The 19533-nt window shown below is 34.2% G+C and overlaps 1 protein-coding gene across 5 annotated transcripts in view; it reads right to left on the bottom strand.

Annotated features, from left to right (window-relative positions):
- The window catches only part of ANKRD12 (ankyrin repeat domain 12), a 136679-nt gene that overhangs the window by 48464 nt on the left and 68682 nt on the right, over positions 1–19533 (bottom strand). For 4 of the 5 annotated variants that reach the window (XM_046671805.1, XM_046671803.1, XM_046671804.1 and 1 more), the window contains exons 4-7: positions 17236–17304; positions 12550–12696; positions 9445–9645; positions 6345–6487 (exon numbers count right to left, since the gene is read on the bottom strand). In XM_046671805.1, the coding sequence (XP_046527761.1) occupies positions 6345–6487; positions 9445–9645; positions 12550–12696; positions 17236–17304 (560 nt within the window). The remainder of the gene's footprint in view (positions 1–6344; positions 6488–9444; positions 9646–12549; positions 12697–17235; positions 17305–19533) is intronic. The other variant, XM_046671807.1, reaches the window with a different exon arrangement.

Raw genomic sequence — 19533 nt, forward strand, 5'->3', positions numbered from 1 at the left:
ACTTAAAGTTGCTTAAAACATAGCAGGCAACAAATTCAAAGTAAGTGAAAATGATTAGACAAGAAGAAAATAAAGGTATATATCCAAAACAGAACTAGAATAAGAGTATTATAAAAATCTATATCATGAAGTATTATACACTTGCAAAAGGCAGGCTAAAGATTAGGTTCTTAGTAAGATATGCTAATCTTCTTACTCTAAATAATTTAAAACAGGCTACAGAATTGCTGTCTTTCTGCTTCTCCCACCTCAGAAATGTTTTATAGATGGTTGAAGTTGTCAGGAGCACTAATGAGTGAAAGAAATCCAGTTCTTTGGTAGTGACTCATAATATATGGTACAGATATATACAAATGAGAGTTTTTGGTGGCTCTCAGTTCCCTCCTCCTCCTCCTCAGGCACAAGTAAAAGAACAAGGAGAAAATAGCTCTCAATAGCTCTGAATTGTGACTCCTACTATCCTAGGCATGTTGGTAGGAGGAAAAGCAAAGGTCTCTTGAAAATAGCATGCCAGTCTCCCTCTGGAAAGAGACCAGAAATAGTGTTTGAGTCCCTATAAGTATATGAGCTCAAAGGTCAGCTTCTAGAAATATTTTGTGGCTATGTGCACATTTAGAAACTTGTATTCATAGAAACATGTCTTACTCACAAGGCATAATTCTTTAACATTACATTTAGAAATCAGGAAATCTTTATATATCACATTTAAATAAAAACTATCTTTGATAAACTCTCAATAATGCACTAAAAAAAAGAGAAAGGGCCAAAAGAATAACACTTAAAATATCACAGGAAAAAAAAATCAGTTTCTGATAAATTCAGTGGAAAGGGAAATAAATATACCCTATATTTGTCAGGCCTTATGGATTAAGTCTTTGGCATTCTCCTTAGCCTCAGTCAGTTATCTATCCCTCCATCCATCCATCCATGTACCTACACATGCATCCATGCAGAATTTATTAAGTGCTTCTCCTGTGGCAAGTGGTTCCAGGGGTCTCTAACACAAAACAATACAAAAAGCCTGTATGTGTGGTATTCACTGTGTTTTGCAGGAAAGAGACAAGTAGATCAGTAAAAAATAATGTAGTAAGTGCTATCATCCAGGTATGTACAAACTGCCAAAGGAGGAGAAAAGACTGGTCCATTGGTAAGCAAGGAGCAGTTTAGGAAAAATAACATTTACAGGCTATATTTTTGTTCAAAATTAGAACTTCTTTGAGAATCATGAAAAATATCTTATAAAAAACATAAATGAGAAAAACAGCATTTTTAATTTCCAAGTTCTAGTTTCTAAAATACTGAGTGTATCTGAAAAATAGCTTTTTAAACTTTCACCTCTGACATTTCTATAACATTTTAGATTTCAAGGTGTGTTTACATGCAGTGTCTTTTTTCCTTCAAAATATCCTCTTCAGATAGGTATTATTTAACTTAAAGATAAGGAAATGGAGGTTTGAAGAAGAAAAGTAATGTGTTCAATATCACACAGTTGGCAAACCGGCCAGGCCAGAACTGAATTCACATCTATATTCACTCTAAATTCCATTTTTTCCTCAATCAAAATAAAATGCCCTTTTAATAAGATAGGCAGCATGACACTAAAATTTTTTATTGTGTGTCAAAAAAAGAAAATAAGGCAGAGAATGTTTGCTGCTAGAGAGAGGGGAAAAAAAGGGGGATTTTTCCAGTAGAAACATATGAGATAATATCGAAATCCGATCTAGGACATTACAAAGCATGTCTTATACCTTACTCACCAGAGCGTGGAGATACTGTATTGAAAAACAACTCTTCCAGAATAATGAATCATTTTTGTCCTAAAAAGACACAGATTTATCCCTTTCAGTCCCTTAATTTGGACCCACACTAGTTCAATAAACTTGGGAGTATCTTGGAGGAGTGGGGACCTCTTGTGTTATTGCTTCTCCACGCTCTGCAAGAAGTTGAGGGTATTGGAATTTAACAGGCCATACAGTTTTAACAAGAGACACCAGAAAGTTGTTCGCTTATTGTGATGATTAAAAGAATACATACATATAAAGTATTTGGAACATTTCTAGTCTCATAGTGAAAACACACAAACATTGCCGTGAGAAGTTAATGTAACGTAATTCACAAATAAAATACATGATCATGAAAAATAAGTTATTACTATTTGGCTTCATGCTCCAGTCATCATATTATTCTGTGAATATGAGTATTTTTCTTACTATAGAATCTAATTGCCATTTTTCATATTAAGTTATTTGACTTTGGGAAGTATTCACTGAAGTATATTGACTCAAAAAAGACAAATCCAACTACCTAAAAATACAAAGGTACAAAAATCTCAGATAAATAATTCATGTGACACTCCATTACTAGGTCTTTTTTAATATGAAAAATTTCAGTAATTCCAAATGTTGTTTAGATCAATAAGCAATTACATCTTCACCTGCAATAAAGATGTAAAAGAAGACCTGTGTCCATTTCCATGCAGATTGTTCAAATACTCCTCAAAGAAAATGTTATTTTGGGCAGTGAGTTTCAAGCAGAGGTAATTGCTAATTTCATGGAACTGAGAGTAAAACAAGATATTAAATATGATGGTAGTGTTCATCCAGTTTAAAAAGAAATGCGTGGGGGCCAGCTCGGTGGCATAGCAGTTAAGTTCGCACGTTCTGCTTTGGCAGCCCCGGGTTCGCTGGTTCGGATCCCAGGTGCAGATCTACGCACTGCTTGTCAAGCCGTGCTGTGGCAGGCGTCCCACATATAAAGTAAAGGAAGATGGGCATGGATGTTAGCTCAGGGCCAGTCTCCCTCAGCAAAAAGAGGAGGATTGGCAGAAGATGCTAGCTTAGGGCTAATCTTCCTCAAAAAAAAAAAAAAAAAGAAAGGAAAAAGAAAAGAAATGCTGTGTACATTTGCCAGACTTGCCAAAAGATAACCAAATCTTCTTCTTCCATCACTATCACTGGTCTATTCAATAGGAAAACAATGTATAAGGAAGGAAATTTTTAAAGGGAATTTCCAGACCTTATGCCACATAACAGGCACTCAGGCTTGAGGTCACCATGAAAATAAAGTTTTACCTGAGTGTCTGGAGTTTGGGAGTTCACATACACCAGTGTTTGACTCTTGCCTGGAGAAACCTGAGTGAAAGGTTGATTGGATTTGCTGCTGATATCAAAGGAAGGAGGGAGGGTGGTCATGGAAACAATTTGCAAGTTAGTGCCATCAAGTCAAATCCAACTCCTAGCAACCCTGTGTACAGCAGAGTAGAACCCTGCCCGGTCTTTTTGTGCCATCCTCTCACCTTCCAGTGCCCTAGCAGACAATGCTCCACTGCCATTCATAGGGTTTTCATGGCCCATTTTTTTGGAAGTGAATGGCCAGGTCCTTCTTCCTAGTCTGTTTAGTCTGGAAGCTCCACTGAAACCTGTCCATCATGGGTGACCCTGCTGGTATCTGAAACACTGGTGGCATATCAGCATCATAGCAACACACAGCTGCGACCGTATGACAACCAAGAGATGGGTGTTGTGGTTCCCTGATTGCGAAACAAACCTAGCCCCTGGTAGTGAAAGCGCCAAATCTTAACCATTCGACCACCAGGGCTGGCTGTATGTTCACTAGTGTTGAAGACATGGTGTGTGTTTCCATGAGCCGAGCCTATACTGTGGATTGGAGCTGAGAGGTATGTGAAAACGGATCAATAGGGCCAGGTAACAGTGCAGTGCAGAAGCTTCTAGCCCAAGTGTATAGTGGATATTGTGTACTGCACAGATCCTCTCTTCTGGAACAAGATACTTATTTCCCCAACTGCTTAGAGTATTGCTTGCTAACAACTTACAGCTGAGTTCTTCACCAGGAATTGCCACTGCCAAAGGGAGCAGCATCCCGTAAGGGTTAGGCCTCTTTGCTGTCAGCAGCTACCATCCAATAACTGGTCCACATAGGGGCACAAAGACCTAGCCCTAAATCAGAATATCTTGGAAAAGCATCCCAGTATCAGGAATTCCCTGAGAGAAAGGCCCTGAGGCCTTTGTTACAACTGCATCACAGTTCAGCTTCTCCCTCTGTCCTATCTTGCTGCTGTCACATCTTTACAGGTGCTGTTTCAGAGATCACGTCTCCCCTCCTCCTATCTCTGCAATCATCTGCAAATTTCTGTCTCAGAATCTCAGGGTACCCAACCTACAGCAGATGCTGCTGAGAGTGGTCCTAGGAGCAAACTCTAAAAAAGGATTTTTAAGCTATAATTACATGCTGGTTAGCCATAATGTGGAGTACTAATAGCCCTGGCATATGGTGGTCATGAAATTATTCAAACTTTCACAGGTCTCTGAGAGATACCAGGGAAACAGTAATTATAATGATTATGATTCTCTTCTCAAGGCCTCACAGCCAGCTGAATGCACCTTATCCATCTCTGAAGAAGAGAGATTTATTCTTAAATAAGAGTAAGTTTCTGTGTTTAGGTATCAGCACAGAAGAGAACCATTTTGCGGTACTTAAGTCAGGAGGATGAAATAAAAATTTCTGTAAGATAGAATAAGTTTGCAGTCTCCCCTCACCACTGTCACACCAAAACTCTTCCTATGCTTGGCTTCTAGAATGCTGGAAAACGTTCTTATGTCACCCAGACTGGAAAGTAAAGTATTTCTTTCTGGAGAAACTATCTGTCCCAAGGGAAGGACCTACAAATACTGACATTTAGGACACTTCTAACAAAACAGCCATCTTGTCCTCCAAACATACTACAGAGAAGTCCACTAATCAACAAGCTCCGTACATTACACATCTTGTCAATCAGGCTTTTTAGAGCTTCATTCAAACATGAGTGAACAGAAGTTGGCAGAAGATCTCTAACTTGAAAAATACACCAAAACAGAGCAATAACATGAAGGATCTTTGGGAAATTTCTGACCACGGAGGAAGTAGAACAAACCATTTAATATCCTTGGAGAATTAAGACGGGCACCCAGAAAAGAAATCTCATGGAGACAAGTGTGAGAATCTCACATGGGATTAATGGTAAGGAATATCCCAGGACAGCACCTATGCTACCGATCTAAAGAGCAATTACTCCCGATTAGAGCAGGATACAATTATTTTGTATATAAGGATATGAGAAATCCCACAGATATTCCTCAAAAATAGTAAACTGATCAATGTGTCTGACCTTATTTAGAGGCATTTTATAGTTGTATCAGAGAGTAAGGAACAACCCCACAATAGTTGTACAGAACACTAAATAACAAAAAGTAGAACAAGGCAATGTATGAACCCAGGTAATAAACAAAAATCCAAAAAAGAAAATATAATTACAGTATATACTCTGTGAGTCTTCCAGCAGCAATATTTAATAAAATCCTTTGCAGGAAGTCAATAAATAGCAACTAAAAATTGAAAAGCAAAATAGCTTGCATCTTGTTAGAAATAGAGGTAACTACTCGAAGAAACCATCTACAATAGCTGTTTTTGGCTAAAGGTACTGGGAAGTGGGGAGGGATGGGAAGGAGCCAGGAGTTATCCTTATAAGCTGAGTAGTAATTTTCAACTTTCTAAACTATGTGCAAAGTATTCTTTGATAAAAGTAACAAGTAAAAGAGAAAACCTATTTATTTGAAAAACAAAATCCTGCTTTAGAATCATTGCTAATAGTGCCCAGGCTGACTTGCTCTGGCTGTGGCAGGTTACAGCAACTGAATTAAGCATTAAACACACTCAAAACATGAGCTTCATTACTCAAAGACTGTTTTAACTTTGATATCAACACGCCCAAGATTCCAAATGGTACTGGAATGTAAAACTCAGCATGGTTCATATTACTACAACAAAACAAATTAAACATGATATTTAAAAATGCCATTAATTTGTAAGCATATATAATCATGTTTGATTACAATATCATGTTTTTATTATTATACACATAAGCCATTGGAATATATTAAATAATGTCAGGTAAAATGCAGGAATAGGTGTTTTGTATAAAGGGATCACTAAATATTAACAAGTCTAAAAAAAATAAAAAGATAGGCAGGATGACACTGTAAAATTTTTATTATATGTAAAATCTGCTTTAACCACTACATCTGACAGACTGGCCTTGAAATAAAAATTTTGCCAAGCTGTTCAATTAATTATCAAATTAAACAGATTTTTATGAAAAGATAATACTAAACCTGATTATGACAGGAATTAGCAGAAGGTAGAAAAAAGAGAAAATAAAATATAGATGAGCTAATCAGGCAATGAGTGAAATATGACACGAGATTATATGACTAAGAAGTAAACTAAATTATTCTGGGTTGAATCTATATTTCGGAAATGTGTATTGTTGATTTTTCTATCATACTTACATCTCTGTGCCCACTACTAGCAGAATCATGAAGTGGAGTGTCATCATCTAATCCTTGTGTGTTAACATCTGCTCCAGCTGCTATAAGGATCTTAGCAACATCATAATATCCAACATTGCAAGCTTCATGCAGTGGTGTCCAACCTAAAGTTAGAGTATTAACTTAATATATGGTTCACTTGTATTAATTCAATATATATACTTTTTATATACATAACCCTGTATAACATACTGATTCTAAATGCACATAGTACAGAAGGAAAAAGGAGTGACAATCAAGCTGGTGGAAATAAAAACTAAGAACATCACCAATTTTACAAAAGGTTCATTCACAATAATTACTATTTCCGTTAGGGCAAAAGTAATTGACAAAAGTATTAAACATTTAAGCTTATCCAATAAATAGAAACTTGCTGTAATTTATAACAATCATCTGAACTATGGAAAAATAGAAAAACGAGGCAAAACATTAATAAGCTTGTTAGGGCCTTTTAGTAAACAAAAACCCCTATGTTTTAACGGTTTTCATCTGTTAAGGTGCTATAATCTTTTCTAGACTTAATACTTATTTAAATGGAAATAAATTTATCATTTTAGTTACTTTTGTAATAAAAAAGTTACATGTTCATGAAAGACAAATTAGGAAACATAAAAATACAAAGCAGAAAAGAAGCATTACCCTTAATTCCACCATCCAGATATAATAAAGAACCTAGCAGAAATCCTACGAGCTTCCCTCCCTCCCGTATTTATAATTTTAGAACAAAACTGGGAAGGTTTTTTAACCTGCTTCTTCTATTTACAATGAAAACAATCTATGTCATTACACTTTTCTACAACACAGTATTGCACTGACTAATTTAAACAAGCTCCTACTACTGGGCATTTAGATTATTTCTAATTTTTAAATATTAGAAACAATGCTGTAACAAACATCCTAACAACTAAATCTTCATGCACATCCATGATTAAATACTTAAGACAAATTCTTAGAAGTGAAATTGTTAAAAAAAGGAAAAACTACATTTTTTTGGTTTCCGATAGATACTAATACCAAGTTTTCCTCTAGAATGGATGCTGCACATTTTAAGTCTCATTCTTTTTTTTTTTTTTTTTTTTTTTTTAAAAGATTTTATTTTTTCCTTTTTCTCCCCAAAGCCCCCTGGTACATAGTTGTGTATTATTCGTTGTGGGTTCTTCTAGTTGTGGCATGTGGGACGCTGCCTCAGCGTGGTCTGACGAGCAGTGCCATGTCCGCACCCAGGATTCGAACCAACGAAACACACTGGGCCGCCTGCAGCAGAGCGCGCGAACTTAACCACTCGGCCACGGGGCCAGCCCCTTAAGTCTCATTCTTTAAAGTAAAGACCTGTATATTGCCCTTTTCCCCACTCATATCAAACAGAGAAATAAATTTCAGGAGTATTCTAATAGGGCTAACGTAAAAGCAAAACAAAAACCAAAATTAGGAAATGACAAAATATAGGGGTATAGTTTTACGATATGGGGTCAGAGAAGGCTTTCTTAAATAAAATACCAAAGAACCCAAATGAAAAGATTAACCGATATCATAAAATATTAAAACTTTAGTACAGTAAACAACACTCTAATGAAAATCCAAACATACCCACAGACAGTGAAAATCTTTACATATTCGATAGAGAATTAAAATCTACACTAAAGGAAGGGCTCTTACATATTAATAATTCTACCGAACCATAAGAAAATGGGCAAAAGACTGGATCTGGCAATTCACAGAATACATACAAACTTATAATATGCACAAGAAGAAATATTCACTGTCACTATTGAAAAGAAAATTCAAATTAAAATAAGATCTTTTTTACATTGTCAGATTATTAATAATTAAATTGATAATATTCAGTTTTAGTGAAAACGTGAGGAAAAGGGCTCTTTCATATACTCTTGATGGGAGCGTAAACTGACAACAAAAGATTTTTTGAAGGGCCATTTACCTGTATTTTAAATTTTAACATTTTAAATATGTATCCCCTTTGATTTAGCAGTTTCCTTTCTATTGAAATCCTTCCATAGCTATACACAAAGATATTTTTTTAAGAGTGTTCACTTAAGTACTACCCATGGAATCTATATTATACAGTATTTGCAGCTGATGAAATGAAATGAATGAAGTAGAATTACCTGTATGTACTGACAGAAATATCTGTAAGACATTAAGTAAATGGCAGATTACAGAACTAGAGGTTGATAGCTATAGATGGAGTGATCTGATTTTTTTAAAAAAGCTGCATAAAAAAATGTTCATTTCACATTTATAATGAAAATGCATGGAAAAGATAACCTCCAAATTGTTAACAATAGTTCTGTGGGGAAGAAGGGGGGTATTAACATATAGTAGGTGAAACTAAAGAGATTTCTACATTGTGCCCTGTATACTTCTACTGTTTGAATTCTTTACAGTAAGAATGTATTCGCATGGCATTTGAATAATTAAAAGGACACACCACCACTACTTTCTTATAGTCCTCATGTTCAAATTAACGTGTTATTTAAACTAATTAATTAATTAATTAGTCTTTCCTCCTCTAAGCCCCAGTACACAGTTGTATATTCTAGTTGTAGGTCCTTCCAGTTCTTCTACGTAAGCCACAGCATGGCTACTGACAGATGAATGGTGTCGTTCTGCACTTGGGAACCAAACCCCAGCTGCCAAACCAGAGAGTGCCGAACTTTAAGCACTAGACCATCAGGCTGGCTCAGTAACTGTTCTTGAAAGACTTATGAATGAATTAACTACTTTGAAAACATTATATAACACTAATTCACTAGAATAAAACCTAAATTGGATAAGGAATTATATAGTAATATGTTATATAAGTAAACAAAAATATAAGTTTAATATTTAAAAATGTGAGTAATCATTGACATGAAATTGTAGCAGAGATCAGGGTTTTACGTACACATTCCAAAATAGTTTGTGATAAAGTACACTTTAGAACTCGTTCACTTTAGCAGGAGGAATAAAGAATGTAGAACCATTAAACAGTAACCAGAATCTGTTTAGATGAAAAGTTTTAAATTTTAGTTCCTGATTATTAGTCTTTAATTATCCCTCTTACCTGCAAAATCTTTCACATTCACATTTGCCCCTAAACTTATTAATTCTTTAACTTGTTTCACATCTCCTCGAATAGCTGCCATGTGTAAAGGAGTTTCACCACGTTCATTTCTTTTATTAACTTTATCTTTTTGTCGAGATGAGGAACTAGGAGTTTTCTTTTGGGCTGGTGTTGTTTGTGATGGATGATTTGGTGTGGAATCTATAAGAAAGAACAAAGTTGACAAAAGTTCTGGGCTAAATATTTTGTATATTCATTTAAACAAAATGAATTTTGTTTCAGTGATAAAAATGAATTTTTAATTCATTCATTTTTATAGGTAATGTGTTCATTTCCTGGAACAGGGAGAGTATCTTCTCACTCTGATGATCTGAAACTTGACTTGGATGATACATTAATAATTTGACCCAAAACATAGAGTTAGGGTTTCTACTTCCTTTAGGGTTATCAAATATTGCATGAGCCAATTTAGAAAAAAATGTTTTATTCTGTCAATTCATAACACTGGTTTAAAATGAAGATAAAGTATCAAGCATGCACCTTAAAAGCATTTGCTCAATGAATAATCTTATAAACTGTAAAAAAAAATCTACTTTCCAAAGCATATTATGCTATTATTGTAAGACCTAGATGAAACGACACTGAAGGCTAGAGTTCACACCTCTGACTTGGACAAAATGTTGGAGGTCTGTTCAAATACTAAATGCAAATTAAGGTCATGGATGATTTTAGCATGAAAACGAAGCTTAAGATATATAAGAAATATGGACAGTATGGATAAAAGCCTTTAAAAAGTGGGCTGATAAAAGTAAAAAAACTGTGCTTTCTTTGATTCCCATCTTTTGATTTTTGTTCCAGTTTCTTTATTAAAAACAAGAAAGTTAAACTAGGTGATGCCCAAAGTCCTCTCCTCCTCATTTCAGAACTATTGGGGGGAAAAAAACAAAGAAAAAACTAGTCTTAATCAGTTAAGGATTCAAGACATTATGTGCAATGTTAATAATTAATTCTGAAAATTTACATCCATTTAAAAGAAACAACTACTTCAAGAGAAAGCAAGTCTGAAAAATAATTTTATAGCATCATGTAATAATTTTCTTGCAAACTGACATGATTAGAGCACTAAAGTAATACCATCCTTTCCTCAATAAGAAAAAAGTTTAAGGTTTACACTTTTCGGATTTTAAGGTACACTGTGTCAGTAAGAGTTTCCTATCTATGCATTTCTATCACGTACGCTCCATAAGAGCAAGAACATTGTCTATCTTAGTCACTGTATCTTGACTACTCAGGAAACTTCTTGGTACATAGTGGTACTCATGCAATATTTGTTGAATGAATAAATGAATTTTATTATAATCTTTACAGTCAAATTATTAAGAAAATTAGCTGTTGAACTTAAAAACAAAGAGAGACTTTTTAATTCAAACAACTTGCAAGAAAGTAACTCAAAAAAAATTTTGTTAGCCATACCAAAATAACATTCACAAACACAAAATAAAAGTAGTACTATCCATAATGGCAATCAGGGCAAACATAAAAACACAGAAAATTAATTACGTAATGGATAAAACAATGAACCCTCAACTCCAAGCATATCTATTTCCAGGCAAACAGCTAGATATTTCCACTCTAGTTCTACGTATGTTACAAAGTTAACTAAGATGTACTCTTAAATGAAAAGAACCAACTGCAGAACAGTATCATACTATAACCTTAAATTTAAAAAGAAACTACTACAAAAGATATATATTCGCATGTTTATGCCTAGAAAATTTCTAGAAGATAAGAAACTGTTAGTAGTGGTTGCCTCTCAAGGGGGGAGGTCATTGGAGATGAGGGAAGACTAACTTTTTGCTTTACTGTATTAATTCTTTAATTTAGTCTAAGGATAGAGGCTCATGGCATAAAAAAATCATTTTTAAAAGATAAAAGTCTTTCTATCTAACTATTAAATCTGATTCAAAGCCAACATTTTACAGAAACATTTTAAGTTTTAACACTGTAAAATATCTTTAATTTTGCCAATCTTTCCTAAGTTGGGGGTGGAAAGGTGGGAGAACAACCAAAACAACATGTTCTACATAAAAAGCAGAAAGCTCTAACATATTTTTATTAGTAAAAAACATCAGATACCCTCATGCTTTGATGGAAACTATGATACATAGAAACTCTTAAGTATTTTACCATGTTGTCCCAGCTTTTATAAAAAGAGCCAATATAGGAAAAGTTCAGTAGAAAAACTGTTCCCTTTTCAATGCATTTCAACATGGTCCGTTATGTTACCCAAAGTCCTATGTAAGATGCCTTGAATTCAGAGCCAAAAGAAAATTTATTTTTCTCTAGACAAAAGTGATGTACTTTCTTCTATCAGTCAGTGAGAACTTGTGTTTGTAGCTGCCAGAATGCACAGCTAAATTCAATGCTCAAAAGTAATAACTATCTCAGCCCAGCTGTCTGGATTTTATCTATGTTTCTAGCTCCTTTTAATAATCAGCAGGTTGTTTTGGTCCTGCTGGTAAGCCAGCTTCAATTATTTTTGGAGGGCACAGTACACGAATAAACACACACACACATACATGTAGCACAACATCTTAACTGGAAGTGTGAACAAATATTTTCCCTTTTAAAATAATTTAGCAGATCTTAAACAGTATAACATGGATTACACTCATTTCTAAAAGTAATAATGTGATAACATTACAAGTTATCGGCAAGGTCCTAGCGAACTGAAAAGTCATCTATAAACTTAGAAGCAGCTTTATAGAAAGTGGGGTAAAAAATTCTTCAGTAAGGTAAAAGCACATAGTTCTGCAACAGATTTCTCAAGTTAACTGACTCATTTCTAAATTACTCATTTTAGTTCACAAATATGTACGGAAAGTCCACTAAGCGCAAAGATCTCTGCGCTTGTACACCTTCTCATCTAGTGGAGGATACAGACAATAAACAACTGTCATGCAAATAAATGTAAAATTACAAACATAAGAAATTTTGATTAAGTTCAAGGAAGGACAAAAACATAAAGTAGTTAAAAATAATTGTTAAGGCTAGAGTCTGAGGAAAACTAAGAATACACATGAACTCAGTGATGGTAAGTGTCACCTGGACTGTTGTCCCTTGCTGTCATCTGCATAAGAAGTGCCATCTGCTTTCGTTCCGAGAGTGGATAACCAAAAAGAATGCTAACTGGTGTAGACTTCTTATTTCCAGCTTCTTTTTTTGTCTTCTTCTTTTCTGGACCTTCTTTCTCTGGAATTATTAATAAATACGTAAGAATTTGAAACAAATGCAAGCACTCAAAAGCACAACATAACATGACTTTAAAAAAAAATAGATGCTATATACGTGTACAAGAGAAATGTGTATTATATAAGAACTAGCAATGGGCAGGCAAAAGAGCACTGGACTTACATAAGCAATTTTCTTCATGAATGCTAAAAAATATATATATATTATTAATTCTTTGTTTTCAGAAAATCAGTAACATTTGGAAATTTATTCCAAGCAAAATTAGTATTTTAATGATTTGTCTTATTGAGACTTAACTTCTTCAATAACATTTCAAACATTCCTTAGTATTACATCTTTGAAACTTCTCTTTCATTCATTATAATTTTATTCTTCTTAATTACTACTAAGTCCATGTTCCTTCTATATGCTACAGCTACGTTCCTTCAAATTACTTTCCTAACTCCACTAACAATTTGTACGATCTTCTAAGGAGATAAGTATTTAAGACAAGTCTCATCACACGCAGTAATTACTGAAATAAAGCACTAAATCACTTTATTCCAGTGATAGGACAGCTGAACATGGAATGGTATTACTCAAAGCTAAAAATGAGCAAATTACAGATTTCGGGGGGAGGGGGTGTTAATAGAGATCCTGTGAAGATACAAAAGTATCTAAGGACTTTTCAAAGAGATTTGATCCATCGTAAAATCATCTCTCAGATTTAGCTATTTGGGAAGTAAATCCTTTGATATGCAGCCAGCATTCTCCAGGAAATTCAGATAGTACTGGAATCCATAGGTCAAAGAGATACAGGGTCTTTCTTTAGGACTTCTCAGGCAGTTAATTCAGGTGGCTCTGCAAGAGCTAACATGGAGGTTCTGCCTATTAACTGTCTAGCCTAGGCATCTATTTCTTGGGAAACCCTATTCAAATATGTGGGATTTACTGATCCAGGTTTGAGGGTCCCTGCAAAGACAAGCTACAAAAATAAATATGTAAAATTAAAAAATAAATGTAAAACACAGCAAAAATGAGTGGAAGAAGGGAAGGCTTAGTAGTCAATATTGTGGTTTTATTCAGGCAGCTGTGGCCAGTAGCTAGACTACTCTAGGAGAAAAGCATTTATTAATCTAGCAAGTTTCAAGACACTAATCAAAGTTTGATATTATTTAAATATTATTTAAGGTATAAGAATTTAAAGTAATAACTCTTGCAGTGTACCCCTTAATCAGGATAAACTTGTATCTAACGGCCTAGAAAAATTAGAGGTCCTAAATATTTAAACTCTGCTGTTCACAAATCACTCAAAATTCAATAGCTTCTCAAGTGTCCGTTTTGTCAGTATTTGATCTTACATAACAAAAACTTTCAAGATTTAAGTCAGCCGTTGTTAACAGTTCTAATGTATTCTCTTATTTTCATATTTCTCATTTCATTATCATTAATGATCCAATTAGTATAAATCCAGTTTCAGTACAGTGTTTTAACTAACTTACTAAATTATAAAGCCCTAAACAAGTCTTTTGGAGAAGTCTAGTTTTTTCTGAAACATATACTTTCTCCTAATAATGTTCTGTACACTTTGGTTCTTTCATATTTAATGAGGAACCACAACTATTGTTCTTTTAATAGTTTTCCATCTGAATAACAAAGCTTTAAATATAATGAACGTACTTCTCACCAAAAATTAAAATATTTATGTGTGAAAATTTTATAGAAAGTAGAAAACATGTCTTAACAAAAATAAGTAACTGGAGGAAAAAAGTTTTTAAAAAATACATAGTATCTATCCTTAAAATATTTCCTAAAATTTTGGGGAAAGCTTTGTCTTTTATTTTCTCATTTGCAAAATAACTGATTTTTTGGTTTTAACTGCATTTTAATACAATGTTTTAAAAAGAGTAAGCTAGGGGGACTGGCCTAGTGGTTAAGTTCAGAGTGCTCCACTTAAGCAGCCTGTTTTCAGACCTACACCACTCGTTGGCAGCCACGCTGTAGTGGTGATCCACATAAAAAATAGAGGAAGATTGGCACCGATGTTAGCTCAGGGCAAATCTTCCTCAGGAAAAAAAAAAAAAGTTAAAAAGTGATACATACTCAGTTTACAGAAGAAAGTGAGACACTTATAAATTCATTATTAGAATTCCATGCTTCCATATGATCACAGATATAATTATTATATTTTCGAAAAGAATAAACAAACTGGATATACTCCAAATATCCAAGTAAAAATTCAAATTAGGTACTAGCATCCAATCTGAACTGTATTTTTTAATTAAGTTAACCTTAGTCATTTGTCTGAGTTTATGCTTTACGTGAGATAGGAAAAGAAGGTAAGTGAACAGTAAGCTGGTATAAGACAGTTAGATTAGAGATTATACTATTCTTCAAAATTATAAGTGTTAGATTAAAGATATCCCAAAGTGTGCTTTTTCAAATTTTAAAGCATTCAACGTAACTTCCACTACTTGGGATCTATCCTGTGAAGAACCTGTTTCCTCTGACCTGTCATAAGTAAAAAATGATCATATACTATATATTTGAAAAACTTAGGTACTTCTCGAGTTTCAGTACCTGAAATATGTTATTTATTTGTCCCAATAATGGGTCGGAACTCTAAACTTTAAACACAGGAATACTGACACGTGCTCATTTACACAGTCTACAACAGACCTGAATTCCACTCAGCAACCCTAGAGATTTTTAAAGAAAAATCCAAGTGATTCACTTAAGACCAAAGAAAAATAGAGAAAGAGACTTTTCAACAATCCAATATTCTTTATTTCTAGGTTCAGAGGATCCTTAGAAATATAGAGATGAATCAGTCTTATAATCTCAAAAATTAATGCTTTCTTTTCAGGTCTTGTCAGAATATACAGAAAGCTCAACATTGTCACATCCCAATTAAGCGTAGAGTATATTACGGAGAAGAGACAAAATTGTTTTTCTTGGGGAACTGGTTCATAAACCTATGAGTGTCTCAAAAACTAAAGAATATGACATTTTCCTACAAAGCAGTCACTGTATAAGGAATGAAACAATGGAGCTACAATTCAAATACAGCCGAACATAATTAAATCAATCATGTTTGGAATGTGTATACTTCAATTCTGAGAAAAAATGTTGCCATTACTCTCTGGTTCTAAAATATCTACACAAATCTCTAACAGCTGGGCACTTGTGTCTTTTAATTGCCAGCAATAATACTCAGATCATGGATGGCTTCATCACATTTAGCTCTTTCAGGTACCCTCTGGCACTTATGAGTTCCATTTTAGAAAAGTACACCTAACTCCACAGTAAGTGTAGGTCTTTTCAATTTAATGCTGATTGTAAACATGCTCCCCAAATTTTGATAACCAAGTACAATTAACTTATCGGCTCAATTAACAGCTTTCAGGATAATTTTAAAAGTAATTATTTGGTTCTACAAAACCCCCACTCCAACTCCACAAATTTATAAAATAAATATAAAGGATATTAGAAACAGAAGGTTTGTTTGTTTTTATAGCCAAACAACATATGCTGAAAACTTGGTACTTAGATACCCAAGGACTAAACAATATTTTACATTAAAAAAAGTTAAGAGAGAAAGATATAAGCCCATTCAAAGAAAAAAGGACAATCAAAACAATTAATTTTCACATACAAGAGAACACGTTTACTCTTTAAAATGACAATATTTATATATTCTTTTATATTCTTCTATCTGGAGCAATCATGAAGCATAATCCCTGGTGCCATAGCTGAATAGAGAGGTTCCAATTCAGTTAATGGTAATGGCATTTCTCCAGGAATTTTTTTTTTTTTTAAAGATTTTATTTTTCCTTTTTCTCCCAAAGTCCCCTGGTACATAGTTGCATATTTTTAGTTGTGGGTCCTTCTAGCTGTGGCACGTGGGATGCTGCCTCAGCATGGCTTGATGAGCAGTGCCATGTCCGTGCACAGGATTCGAACCAGCGAAACCCTGGGCACCCGAAGTAGAGCATGCGAACTTAACCACTCGGCCACAGGGCCGGCCCCTCTCCAGGAATTTTTAATCCACTTCTGAATTCAACATGGGCAGCAAAGTCATTTTAAAATTAAAAAAGTTTTTAAATGTGTGTTTTTTAAAGAAACACTGCATGATTGAAGAGTAAGATGGCATTGGCTATCAAAATCAATACACTTAGTATATCCTGTGAAGAGTCCAAGCAAAAGAGACTAAGGACCTAGGGGTAACTTCCCATAATGGTCGCTGCACTGCACAACTCCAAGGGGTTGACTTTCATATTGTTTTCTATGCGAACGGTGTCCCCATGTTGTGCTGTATAACATCTGAGTAGTGGTATACAGTAGTCTTGCTTATAATGTTCATATTTAAGCATGTGTTGGACATGATGGACTGGATATCTCAAACAAAAACTGGAAACTTTGCTGTCACTCATGTAGTTCACTTATTCAAACAAAGATATCTATGTACTGGTTTGAAAAAAAGTTATTGACAGTACAATAATTAATTGTAAATGTGACAGAAACCACTGGCTAAACAGGAGCCCCTGATAATCTAATTACCTGAGTATGTCCTGTAAGAAGATATAAGTCTCTCCCCCCAATTTTCACTTGTATGTCCTGGATCTGAATCTACAGAATGAGAAGAGACAGGAGAAAAGAAAAAAAGCACACGAAGGGAAATGCAGAATTCAACAAACCAACATTTTTCAAAAGACCACTAGTTAGTTAGTCAATGATCTATCATTGTTTTTCCAAAAGATTATTTTTAAGGTAAAGCCAAAAGTACATTTCAAACACAAGTTTGGCCAATACTTAAGATTTCAGTTTCTTCAAACGGAATGTTAAAGCTGAGAAAGTCAACCATGCAGTTTGCAATAACAGATTATTACTGATGTTGTTTCTTAAAACACACCTCCTTTGAGACTATATATTTCTTCAATCTATGAATAATGATAAAAGAGCAGTACTCTAATAACTGTTTTTCTGTTTAGAATTTGTTTAGAAAACTTGAATTGACTTCAATCGCCCTTTTTGTTCTCTGCATGCCAAAACTACTTAGAAGACAAGAGAACACTCTGAACTCCAGTATCTTCTAGACTACAGATCTTTCTATAAATTATACACATTTCAAATGGTATCAGTTACTACACTGACCACTACCTAATGGCCTCTTAGAAAGAAAGCAGCAGTAAAAACAAAGTTTATCAGTTAAGATAAGGATATGAAATTCTTCCTAACGATTCATGACAGACAAATAAGAATATGGAGAATTGACTTTTGGCAGTATGGCCAGAGCAATATGCCATTTTAACTCACAATAATATTATTTTGATCTTCATATTCTCAATCTACTGACATATACTTTTCTTTCCAGGATCATTATTATAGACATTATTCATGAGTTAAATATAAGGACAACAAAAGTGCTGGAAGAAAACCAATTTAGAGAACAAGTAACCCCTAAACATAGTATTTGAAAATTTTAAAGATAAGCGTAAAAGTTTAGTGACAAGAAGGCTTACTCAATTGAAAGGGAACCATTAATAAAATAACATTTAGAACAATTCTAATGCAAGTGGGTAAATGGACTGAATGACAAGCCTTTCAATGAACACTTATATTTCAAAACTGAACATATTAAGCTAGCAAATAGAAGAATTCCATGAAGAATATTTGACATTTCATTTAAAGTCAAGCAAAAATAAAAAATGGCCTCCATAGATTGCAAAGCAAGAAAAAGTGGCCATCAATAAGCTGTGCCAACAAATCCAATTAAATGGATTTTTGAAAGCAGATCATATTACTGTGACAGATCAAAGCACTTTGATGATTCATAATATTAATATAAGGAAGCAGTTTATCCAAATCTTTCTGTGAAAGTGATCAATGCACCCTGACTCCACATACCCCTTGGCTTTTACTCCAATAAGTGTTTATATTTGGGGCATTTGAATGTGTGTCCTATAAAGATTTAATTCAGGAGCTAGAAAATGAAAAGCTTCCACAACCTACTGCTTTACTCAACCACTTCTTCCTTCTGTGCTATACTGAGACTAGACTCTAAGACTATTGCTACCTATGAGGTTTTTGTAAAACACCGAGCGCTAAGCCAGGCAATTCTCTCTCCCTGATATGTTCTCTGTACAAGGCAAGATAAGCAATAATTGTATTTTAAAAGCCATCTTTTAAAGTTAATATTCTGTTTTGGGTTGCAAGAGAGTAAAGAGAAAAATACGAGAATGATTAAAAAGGTTTGCATTGTATGTTTGAAAACTTTTATAGTAAAATATCGGGGGGAGGAATGGGAGTACATCTGTAATAAACAAATTCCATGAAAATCACCAAAAGGTGACTACCCTTATTAACCAAAGCACCGATTTTATCTGCTACTTTAACATAGTTACCAGAAAATTTATACTTGTTTTCTTTTTTAAAAAAGTTCCTCTCTCCAAATTTGCCTGAGCCACATTAAATAGGGTAAATCTACTTTAACAGCATTTAAAACGTCAGGAAAATAGAACTTCTAAGGCTGGCTGGCAGAGGTGGTTAAAACATTTGAACGTGCTCTACAACTGCCACCACGTACTTCGCAACAGATCATCCTGTGCCTCTCTGGATTTTCTCATAACACATTATCTACATATGCCAAAAGAAAAAATTAGTAAGCAAATAAATAATGCCTACCAGGAGGAAACCAATATTTTAACAAGTGAAGGATGTGGTATCTTTCTACTTCTTTAAACATACAAACTAAAATGATATAGTACTACTGGTTTACCCCTACAAAACATCAGATCTATCAAACCTAAAGAAAAACATGTGCCCCAATGCCATTTGAGGTTAAAGAACATTCATATA

The sequence above is a fragment of the Equus quagga genome, chromosome 9 (genome assembly GCF_021613505.1).
Source record: "Equus quagga isolate Etosha38 chromosome 9, UCLA_HA_Equagga_1.0, whole genome shotgun sequence".
In the NCBI taxonomy this organism is placed as follows: Eukaryota; Metazoa; Chordata; class Mammalia; order Perissodactyla; family Equidae; genus Equus; species Equus quagga.